The following is a 12,384-nucleotide window of genomic DNA, read 5'->3' as shown; positions in this document are numbered from 1 at the left end:
AAATGAAGCTAGAGAACCAAAAACTACCACATTTTTTAATTTGGTAGTTCATTTATAGGATAGTGGAAAAATATTCAAATTATCTCATATATTTCTTCTTTTTTCTTGAACAATGCTATCATTGCACACAAATTCTCTTTCTTTTCTTTCATTCTTCCTTTTTATCGTCGCATATATTCTTTTGCAACAGATAATATGTTAATTCAGATATGCTTTACTTTTTTCTTTTACAAATGAACGTGTCATACCCAAAACATAAGAAAAAAATAGTAGAATCTCTCATATATTTGAAACATTTTTCAAGGATAAAACAATTTAGCAAACAAAAGTTCATTCCAAGTATCTTGAAGACCAGGTAAACACCAATGAACACAATCAGCATAACTTACAGGGTTAGCTAATTGTTCTGGAGTTAAAGGACTCCATTGCTTCTTGTAGATTGAAGTGTGTGCATCTCTACGGTAACTTGAAAGTTGAGTGATATTAAGAAATGTAATAGGAACTTTGGTTTTGCTGAACACTTCACCAATAACTCGCATTATACTTTTTCTAGAATCAGAACCCCAATATGTAGGATCATCAATCATAGTTGTTTCATTGTAACAATTTCCTCCTTGTTCACCTCCCCAATCTATACTCCTGCATATATTTTGTTGAAATATTAATGGTGATGCAAGAGACATTGAACTACATTAATAAACCTTACAAATTAAAAGAACATTTGGAATTTTTTTTATCAACAAGGAGTGTCTAGTTAGCATAGAAAATTATGATAGTCATAGTTGTACATGCTAATTTTTCAAATAGGAGTGAATTATTATTTCAATCCCCAATATTGTATAGATTGTAAGGTTTGGTTTTCAAAATTAATAAATTTTAAAATAATATTTAAAATTGAAAATTTGAACCATAATATTGATTCATTCAAAAGAGTTTACATAGTAGATGATTTTCAATTTCAATGTTTATTTTAAAATTTCATTAATTTTAAGATTAAATTATTCAATTTCACATTATTAAGACTAATTTAGTAATTCAAACTTTAAAATTGTTTGACCAACGTCTCATCAGTAATTGGAATTTGTAAAACATCTAATTAGAACAATATTTCAACAAATTTATAACTGTTTAATTAAGATCGAATAATTCACATTTCAAGTTCGATAGTTTAAATTTAAAATTTCTACATCATTTCGTCTTCTTCATCAACTACATTCCAATGCTTAATGTTGTAAAAAAGTGCAATTGAAAATATTTGTGAGTGAAAGATAGCTAGAGTAAGAGAAGTATACTCACTTTCCATGAGAAGGTGACATGCTAGTGAAAAAGACTCTAGTTTTCTTTGGATTCATGTTGAGTCTCACCCATCTAAGCATACTTTTCATAGCCATACGATAAGCATCTTCTGTAGAAACTTGGACAATCTCTTTTACTTCATCATCAAAAGATCCAAGTCTGAAATTTTAAGGAGTTATTAGTTTCTATTGTAAAAAAATAAAAAAGTTCTAAGAAAAATTAATGAACTCGGATTTTACGTAAATAGTCATCTCTGATCTACCAAAAAGAGATCAAATGATTTGAATTTTAGATTATAGGTTTTTAATTTAAAAAAAAAATCAAAATATACATTAAAATTTAGATCAAATATAGTTGATTGCGTGCAGTTACATTATACAAAATCTAAGTCTGAAATAAACATAGTTGTTTAAATAAAAAGTAGGAAACATACAAAATCTTCATCTCCAAGCCAGTCATCCACCAAAGATAAGTGTTGAATACCAAAATGTCAACACCTTTCCAATTTCGACCATGCTTATTGATTGAACCTTTTCTTACAATCCTATCAGATATCCTATGAACAATAGCATTGTCCGAGTTTGATTCAAGAAGAAAAGGTGCCCAATAAAACTCAATTGTTGCATTGTATTCCTGATTAAATTCAACACATGTAAATCAACAAAGGTAAAATGTAACATTATTATTTTCTGGTTACATGATATATTATTACGGAGCAACAACTGGAAGATACTCCATTCTTTTTTAATTAATTACCATTGTAAGTTATTAACAATACGTACACATATAAAAAAAAAAATTATTAATTTTTTATTTTTGATAAAAAATATTTATTTTTTTATTTTGTTCCTATAATATCTATAACTCATTTCATTTCTACAATAATAATTTTGACAACATTTTGAAAACAACAAATAAAAATGAATAAAAAGTTTTTTAAACACGACAGTTAAAAAATACGGATATATACTTTACCTTAGCTGTGAATACAGTGAGTGAATCAAAAGTTTCTATAGATTTTGCATCTTCAGGAATTAGGTGATGGAGAAGGCATACAAAAGAAACATATTGACCACGGTTGAGAGAGTCTCCAACAAACATCATTCTCTTCCCACGAAGTGTTTCAAGCATCAAACTTGCATTAAATCTGCATTTTGTTGTTTTAAAAACAAAACATGTATATTTATAATTATGCACACTTTGAATCACTGCTAGAATGAAACAAAAGTTGTGATGGTAGCTTGTTGTAAAAGTAGCAATTGAAAATAAAATAGGAACGAAAACTTTATTGGCCCAAGGAATCATGGACCCAATTGGGCCAAGTCCACTGGGTCGAACCTCTTCAGCGAAAACTAACCCTATACCCCCTACACAATATACTACTACCCCACATTCTATTTAAACAACCTATTTTACTTTTAATCATTAAAAATTAACAACAAACGTTTAAAATCTTTATTTCTACAAAAAAATTCCGAAATTAAAGTTTTCTATAGGTATGATTACTTTTGAAAACAATTTTTATTTTTATTTTTAAATTTTTTATTTATTTTAACTTTTTAACGAGGAAGTTAAAAGACTTTAAAGTTAATAATTATTGTATTTTTAAAAATAATAGAAATATAGATAAAATTATTTTTATTATTTTTTAAAATATATTATCATTAACTAATATTTAATCTTTTATCTATAACAATGGTTCACTTTAAGTTTCTTTTTAAGCTAAAATTTTATTAAAAAAAAACAAAATATTTTTTCAAAATAAATAGACGTATCAGAAGTAGAAATTGGAGAACAAATAATGTAGAGATACACTTTGTAAAGTTTGAATATGACTTGACAAAAAATTTAAAATCTTAATTTAACATGTTGCCTATTATAGCTATTTTAAGCCTCAGTTTGACAATTATCAAAGTATGATATGACCTTTTAATTTATTTTAAAGCTTATTTTATATTAAAAAATTTGATTAAATAATCAAACATATTTTTAAAAAGACTAAAACACTAATAGATCAATAAAATTAAGTTTTTTTTTCTCTAAATTTAACATGATATTTTAAAAAACTTGACTTTATATAATATTATATTTCAATTATATTTTATAATAATATGAAGAAAAAAATTACACTTTTAATGTAAACTAATTTTACATTAATACATAAATGATAAGATGATGAATTTTCTATTAGACGGTAATGTAATACTATTTTAAAAATGTAGACAGATAATATCATAACCCGCATCTTTTTCATTTCTTCTATCTTTCAAATCCCATGGAGACTTTTTGTATTATACTCATCTATATCACAATTAGGGATGGGTAAAGTTCAGTTCTGAATTAGAACCATTAGAAAATTGAACCGAACTGTTTTCAGTTTGAAAAAACTGAACCGAACTGAAACATTTTATAAATTGGTGCACCGGTTTATTATTTGAACCGAATTGAACCAGTTCAACTTAATTTTTTTTATTTATATAAGTCAAATTTTACATAATTACCCCTAATTATTTCTATAAAAAAAAACCGATTCAAGTTTTTTGAAATAAAAACGGATTTGGTTCAGTTTTTTCAAACTGAAAACCAGTTCGGTTTGGTTTTTTCAAACTGAAAATCCGTTCGGTTGGATTTTTTCAAACTAAAAACCAATTCGATTCGGTTTTAATTTTAAAAAATCAGTTCAGTTCTCCATTTTTAAAAAACAGTTCGCTTCAGTTTAGTTCTGCAGTTTAGTTAAGTTTTTGGTTTTTTTAACACCCCTAATCCCAGTAGTAACACTATAATATTTAGATGGTTCCAATGTTGATTACTAAAGTTGTAATATTTCTCAACTACAAATTACAAGAACACTAAGAAGAACAAAAAAAAGCATAAAGACACTTACTTGGGAAGATCGCAACCGTGAGGTTGCCACCTCCAATGTTGGTAATCCTTATCAGGCCTCCCATGTTTTTGACAAGTCAGCTGTGGTTGTATGTACGGACACTCCGATTCCTCATATAACGGCCGACTCAACTCGTCCCAAACCCACCTTCCACTGAATATATCGCACCCTTCCTCTTCCTCTCTTTTTCCCACCGCAAATGGTACCTTCTGCTTCTTCACCCTCTCTTTTTCTTAATTCACCCCCCCAACACACAACATTACTCAATTCAATTTACATCACATAAACATCAAATATACCAAACAAACACAAAAATATCAATGCCATAATGAGTTAACTCACCATTTGTGGAGAAGAGTTTGTCTTGGTTAGAGTAGTTTTGGAGTTGTTGACCAAAGATGCACATGAAATCTTCACCATAGAGTATAACAACAAAGAAAATGAAAATTAGAAGGGTGAAAAGGTAAGGAGAGAAACGACCTTTACTTCTTAGAATGGAGGAAGAGGGTGAGAATGGTGGCTTCATTATTTGCACCAATCCTCACCCAAACTCAACTATCTTTGTGTGTTTCTTGGATTTATTTCACCTATGCTCTCAAACACTTGTTGGAAGAAAAAATAAAATTAATTCAAAGAATGTATAGGTGAAAGTGGAAGGTCATGAAGATCATGATTATACTTTTTTTTAGAAGATAGCGATTATTATACTTATGCATTTGTTGTTAGGAAGGAAAATGTAGAAAGTATTAAATCAGCTTCCTTATAATATAAGAAAAATAAAAAGTAAAAACAAACTTTTATATGATATAATTGCAATATTTTAGTCTTTTATTCACCAACTCACATAATCTGGCAATACATTTTAAAAAACGGACAATTTTAGTTTTATCTTAAATTTTTTAATTGAAAAAATATTAATTTGGCATATTTTAAATAGTGTGACATATAATCTTATAATATAAAACTATTTAGGTATATTAATTAATTATATAAAAATGAATAATTTCAGAAATTATAATTAAAATTTTTAGAGAATTTTATTGTAATTTTATATGTATTAATTATTTACATTAAATATTGTGTTATTTAAAATAAATCACATTATAATTTTTTAATTAATAAATTTAAAAAAGAGATAAAAAAATTGAATTTTAAAATTAGAAAATTAAAAGATCAAAATTGCAATTAACACTTTTTATATTTTTGTTGATAACATTAGCATGCGCATAGCATGCACTCACAAAAATAGAAATAATAAGAAAGAAATAATTATAACAACTACTAACCAGAAGAAAATGGGTGGTGCGGGATTTAGATGATAATAGGAAATTATAGATGTTGCTTCACTTCAAAGCCAAGGGTGTGTGAAAGATTGTCAATCATAATCACTTGGCTTTCCTTTTTTATTTTTTTAAATAATTGTACCAAATAACAAAATAGGTCCCTTAGAAAGAAAATAAAAAATAATAACATAAATACAAGTATGAGTCTTTTTTTAATAATAAAGTTTTGGAAATTAGGTGGAGAGGGTGAGGAGGTATTAGGTGTCACTTAGCTATCAATTGGAACTAACGAATGTGGTTACTTTTCTTTTCACCTAAAACATAGAGATTTTGGACACACACACAATTATTTGGACATAAAATGTTTAGAGCGACGTATCAACTATAAGCAAATAAACAAACAAGATTTTTTGTTCTAATTACCAATGATTCCTAATACTTTACTCTTTTGCAAAGTAATTGTCGGTTTTTGATGAGTTGTTTTTGCATTTCGATTCACTAATTTGGTTATGTTTGGTTTGGAAATTAAGTAATTAACGTTTGAGTACACAAGCATTAACGTATGTTATTCCCTATACCAAGTTGGTTGGACTTGTTTTTAATCTTCATAAATTAAGTACTCGTCACATTTTGACATATATAGTATTAAAACCAAACTATATTGTTTTTTTATAAGAGGTATTTAAAACTCATTACAAAGAAGAGTTTTCTGTTTCTGATATATAGAAAATATTGTTTTTTATTTTATCCTCCCACTTAATAAACTCCTTCTTAATTTTGTCGAACACATACTCCAAATTTGCTAATTTTTCGTGGAATAAAGTACCATTCATTTCCAACCAAATATACAAATAACGATTAACCATACTAACTGAAAAACCTTCTTTCTTTTTTTCCGATTTCACCAAAGAATTGAACAATAAGAAATATTTCACTACTTCACTACCCCAATCAATAGGGTGTCAATCAACTAAAGATACTCCTCTAAATACTTGTTGTCAATTTGTTTGAAAAAATAGACGACGATGTGTTTGATCACCCTCATCTTTTGAGTTAGTTTTTAGTAATGAAATCCTAGTTTATTTAACATGGTATTAGAGTCGGATCAAAGATAATAATGTAGGAATTGGACTTAAAACCCGCACTAGACGTAGGAGTATATATTGAAGCTGTGTTGGAGTCTCACATTGCCAAAGTTCTAAGTTGTTAATTAGATGGATATATGTATTTACACACCTCATCATTTGAGTTAAGTTTTTGCGAATAAGATCCAAGCTCTCTGAGTTAAGGATTGTGACAATGTGGGAATTGGACCCACAATCCATACCATGTAAAAGTAAGTTTTGAAGTTGTATTAGAGCTCTTCCATTATCAATAATGAGCTGACTTTTAAGAGTTGTAAAATGTAAGTATATATTTGACCATCTTCATTTTTTGAGATAATTTTAAAGAATGAAATCCAAACTCATTTTGACAAGAATGAGTTATTGTTAGTTTGGTTTTATATTTACAAACTCGCGTCAGCAACGCAATAACAAACGTAGGTTTAGAGCACCAATTTGAAATCTCAACAACATGCAAGAAATGCAAGGAAATAAGGTCACCACAACAATTTGAAAAGCAAAAAAATAATAGGTTTGTCCCCTCCATCTTAGCTTAAATCGAAAGCCATGGCTTGACTTTGATCAAATCTACAATAATAGTCTTTGAAATCTAAAAATTGTCTAATAAATTCTCATTATTAATATGTGCTCCACATAATGAAACTCTATTATGATATATTAATGTATAGAAATTTAAAAAATTGATTATAAAAAAAAAAAAGGAATGAAATGTTAGAGAAATGACAAGACATAAAAAAAGGGCTTAAGTTTTACATTTAAATCAATAGATAAATAATGGGGAAAAAATTTACTCACCTTTATAAAAAATAGTAATTATAAAAATGTTACCATAATGTTACTGTATTTATTTTAATTGAAGATTTTCATGGACATTCAAGACTCCGCATTGGTTATTATTCAGGCCCATCTTCTTGCTGTCCAAATGATTATTTATAGGAACATACACACAATAAAAAATAAAATTCAAACAACTCATGATGGACAAGTTAATTACTTCAGTATTACAAAAAATTGAATAATTTTTGTATTAATTGCACAAGACTTTGAATACATACATTAAAGAAAAAAGTAAAAAAAATAATTAAATAATATATAATTTTAAATTAATTGAAATTAAACACTATATCAAGTTAATAGTTGCATTTATTATTATTATTTTGTCATATATACTCCTTATCAATAATCCTAATTTATCTTGAAAAATAAAAGTTAAATTGGATATATTTATGTATAAAAGGGTGTTTTAGTAAATTCAACACATTAAATTGGCTATTTCCTAATTTTCTTAATATATGCGAAAAAAGACAATGGAAACATATAATTAGGGATGAGTGTAGTAGTTTCTAAAGTTTTAGGGTAAAAATGCCTTTAAAGGAATATAATTTTTTTTGTCCAAATAATAAATCTAAATTCTTGTGTTAGAAGAATTGCTCTAAAAATAATTTCCATTGTCCAATAATTATATCCCTACACATTTTAGTCAAATCACCTACTTTAATTCCATTTAAAAAAAAAATCAAAACACAACACTTGAATCCTCAATTTTTAATTTAAATATTATTTTAGAAAATTCATTTTGAAACACAATACTTCGAAAAATCTTATACTGAGAACTTATCAAAAATTAAACAATGTTGAGTTTGTTAAATTTAAATGCGTTTTTCAAGACACATTGGTTTTGAGAGGAATAACTTTTTCTCTTATATGTTTTTTGTTTAAATGAAAAGATAATTTTATCGAGTAGTAGATAAAAAATTTCAGGATTACATATAGGCTCAGTCGATTTGAGCAACGGGCCCAAATGATAAAAGCCCAGCCCACCACAACATTATCTAACTAGCTCTATTATTTCTACAAAAATTTATAACCCACGGTCATTTAATTATACCCATTTCCTGCATTTTACTAAAAATCCCATTTTGAACATTTTTTTTTAGCCAAACCCGAATCCTCCATTAAGATTCCCGGAATCTAAAGTTGAAATTTTTTAGTGCTTAAAAATTTTGAGTAAGGATAAAGTGAATAATTTGAATAGAATGTGAAGTAGAAGTATAATTATAAGAGTATGGAATAAAATTTTCTTTCATAGGTCCAATACAATAAGTTTAGTAAAACAAAATTACAATTAGTAGCAGTGTTTGTAGAGTGCAGGCCCATTTTTGTAGTAGCTTTTCTGATTATAAAATGCAACTAGTGAATGATGTTGAGGAAACACGGAGAGAGAATCATAAAAAAAAAAAAAAAATTAGTTTAACAAAAAATTGTAAAAGAAATATTATATATAATCAACAGTTTTCTTTTAATAAATAATTTTATATTTTCTTAAACATTGAAAAATAAATTTTGATAATTTTTTTATAAGTTATGTTACTAAAATACTATCATGAATTTTAAATGCTTCATATTAAATTTCTCTTTAAATCTTAATATGCCTTGGATCATAGTATTTTAAACTATCATCAAATGAGCTTATGAACTATATGTATATAATTTCTTTCCTAATCACTTGTATATAATATAAATAAAGTATTCAAATTTACTTAGTAGCATGTTTTAACTTTTTAAGTTGTAAAATACCACTATCCTTCAACTTTAAACTTTGTCTTATATAGCCCTCACGTCTAAAATTAGGGACTGAATTAACAATGATTTTCTATAAATACTACTATAAGATTAGAAAGCCGTTAATGTTAAGGTTCAATGCTCAAAATATGTGCAGTTAAGTGTTTGAATTTGTAGTGAAACGGCTTAATTTGTTTGTATGTACATGGCGGCGTGATATATAAATTAGCATATATAGCTTCAAGTTCAATATGGTTTAGCCTTTTTTATTTGGTGTTGAAGTAAAGCACTTGAAAGCATTACTTTGACTTAATTTAGTGAAAGAATAAATATAAGTCAAAGAGAAAATAACTGAAAAGATCAAGAGGCATTTGAATTATTAAACAAGATTTAGTTTGGAAGTATTGTCCTCGAGCCCTCAAAAGAAAAATGAATGAATACCTACTATCACTTTCATATTGTCACCATAAAAAGACAGAATTTATGAATATTGATGGTTATTTGTTGTCATATGGAATTTTAATGTATCTTCTATGGCACTATTTGTGTTCAGGTTTTTTAGTTATTATTATCTAGAATTAACAGGGGTTTGGGATTTATTACATTAGACTAGAACCATTTATATGATGTTAAATTATATACTAAAAAAATCTACATTTTTATCTAATGCGTGTTTTTAACAAATTTGATATTTCAAACATCTTCTTTTAAATCTACATTTTAAATTAAAGTGTTGTCATACACATGCACTTACGTAGCCGTTTGCACTCAAGATCAGTGTGACACACTGTCTAACCACCATTGTCAGGAAGATTTTTAATTTATTGATCCTGTCAAACCTTGATTAACAATCGACTCTAATACCATTATTAACTCATGATAGATCTCGATGATTATCACATTATACTAAGAGTAACCACACAATTTGGATTAATAAAAGTTGGAATATTTGGCCTCAAATTACGATCAAATACATTAATTATTGTTGATATAACTTTCTTTTATGTTTAGAACCGACGTAATGCTAGTAGATTTTAAAATGAGACTTCTATGGTACATTAAAAAATTAATATGTTTTGGTACTGTCAAATTAAATCGCTAATGATTGAATAACATGTAATCTATAAATAAATTTGATTATATTTTAAATTTAATACTATCAAATTTTTAAAATTTATTTTTGGGTCTATTTTGAAATGACATTTTTTGTTGTAATTTTAATTTCAATTATGAAAACAATTTATTTAATTACTGAGATCAAAATTAAATAGATAAATATACTAAAATTATTAATTTAATCAATTTTAATAAATACTATAGAAATATACACATGAACAAATTATAAAATTTTATTGATAAAAATATTAATAGTATTAATACACACTTTTTTTTTAAAGTACCATAAAACTTATAGTTTTATAGTTTTAAAAAGAAAACACAAAAATAGATTATGTCACTTTTTTAAAACATTATGTCACTTAATCACATGCTAGAGTTGACCCTAGAAATACCCTCCTATATCTTAAAACTGCACAAAAATATTTATAAAAAAAACTGCATACTTAGTAGGAAGAGAATTTGTGCAAATATTTTTTATAAAATAGATTAACCACATTACAAATTAACAAAGACCAAAAATTAAATTAAAAAAAAAAAGTGAGGGCCATGGTCTAAGAACTCAAAAATACATGATGAAATTTCATTCAAGAAATCATGTTATGTCCATAGATATTATTATCTCTCTTAAGAGAATCATGAATTACATTACTAGAAGAATCATAACTAAGGTACTGAGTGAGATCATCTTGTTGAAGAAAATAAGATTTCTGATCTGTGTTGATTTCTTGAGTTGGATTAATGACTTGTTCATGTTGTTGCATTTGAATGCAGAGTATCTCTGCTTGAGCAACTGCAAGTTGCATTTGAAGCTCAGAAACTTGATTTTGCAAATAAGAAATTGCACCAACACAACCATAAACTGGGTCCCTCACTCTTGCATTTGCTTCATACACTAGACTGCTCACTGCATCTGCTCTTTGCTGAACAGGTAGCTCCTAATTCATTTTATCAGGAAAAAAATAATACATTTAGATTCAAAATAATGCTACTTACTACTAATAATCATAATCATTATAAAGGTTTTAAGCGTGGTTGTATATAATGATTATAATGCTACTACTAATTTATATAGATCTTAGTGTAAGTATTTTTTATACATTAGTTAATCTATGGAATCATTAAAAACATTTAACATATAAGTAAAATATTTTACACTAAAGATATACATGTGAGTTAATCTCTTTTAAGAGTATGTTGCAATCTTTGATATTGTCTTGCATCAAAAATTACACTATCAATTAATTGTACTTACTAAATCAAATTATCAAAAATATTTGATTTTAATTATATCAACTTCTAAAATTATTGTAATTTATTGATAGGGTAAAAAATATTTATACTAACATTGTATAAAAATTAAACTTTAATAATAGTAATAATAATAAATAAATAATCAAAAAGGCAAAGGATCTTAAATACCAATTTCAGGTTTCTCTTTTTATGTTTCTTACATTAGGAAATTATAGAATTAGAACCTAAAATATGTGTACCAAAATCTCTGCCTTCCGGGATTATTTATTTATGCAAATAATTAATTGATCAGCTAAGAACAAAAGGTTATTTTTTGTATACCTTTAAATCATGTAAGAAAGTAAACATTACATCAAAAAGAGTACGAGGTACCTGCAACATTTTGCTAACGTTACTAGCACCAAAAACCTTGTGAACTAAGGCAAACTTTTGTGGTTCATGAGAAGGAAAATAAGGAGCAAAGGTGCAATCTTTTGTGCATCTGCGTCTCAGAAGCTTGCATGAAGCACATGGAGAATTTCCACCCATTTTTTTTTCTTCAAAAGAGGAAATTTTCGTGTGAAAGGAAAACAAAGAATGAACCTGAAAACAGAGGAAGTTAATAGAAGACAAAACAAAGGAACAGAGCATAATGAGACTAAGAGTGGGAGTGTTATGTGTGTATTTATAATGGCCTAAATCAAAGTATTAATGGCCTCACATTCAACTCTTAAAGACATTTATTAATTTCTGATTTAAAATATTAATTAATGATTGGGTTTATCTCTCTCTCTCTCTCTCTCTTCCTATTTCATTTTTCATTGAAACTCATTTTTAATTTTATTTTAATTATATTTTAACAATTTTTATTGCTAAAATGTTTTTT

At 26.7% G+C, this 12,384-nt stretch overlaps 2 protein-coding genes across 2 annotated transcripts; both read right to left on the bottom strand.

Annotated features, from left to right (window-relative positions):
• Positions 1-256: 256 nt before the first annotated feature.
• On the bottom strand, positions 257-4,903 carry LOC101508931 (protein trichome birefringence-like 33). Its single transcript, XM_004490950.4, has 6 exons — positions 4,523-4,903; positions 4,181-4,412; positions 2,272-2,443; positions 1,730-1,929; positions 1,297-1,455; positions 257-639 (listed from the first exon to the last, which is right to left on the bottom strand). Exons 1-6 carry the CDS (start codon positions 4,704-4,706, stop codon positions 300-302), a joined length of 1,287 nt encoding a protein of 428 aa, XP_004491007.1. The 5' UTR covers positions 4,707-4,903; the 3' UTR covers positions 257-299.
• A 5,917-nt stretch (positions 4,904-10,820) lies between these two features.
• LOC101509246 (LOB domain-containing protein 12-like) lies at positions 10,821-12,136 on the bottom strand. Its single transcript, XM_004490951.4, has 2 exons — positions 11,892-12,136; positions 10,821-11,203 (listed from the first exon to the last, which is right to left on the bottom strand). The coding sequence occupies exons 1-2, from the start codon at positions 12,045-12,047 to the stop codon at positions 10,853-10,855; spliced, it is 507 nt and encodes a 168-aa protein (XP_004491008.3). The 5' UTR covers positions 12,048-12,136; the 3' UTR covers positions 10,821-10,852.
• Positions 12,137-12,384: the final 248 nt, after the last annotated feature.

The sequence above is a fragment of the Cicer arietinum genome, chromosome 2 (genome assembly GCF_000331145.2).
Source record: "Cicer arietinum cultivar CDC Frontier isolate Library 1 chromosome 2, Cicar.CDCFrontier_v2.0, whole genome shotgun sequence".
Taxonomy (NCBI): Eukaryota; Viridiplantae; Streptophyta; class Magnoliopsida; order Fabales; family Fabaceae; genus Cicer; species Cicer arietinum.
Note: the sequence above shows the minus strand (reverse complement) of the source record. Positions and strands in the feature narration are given on the sequence as shown.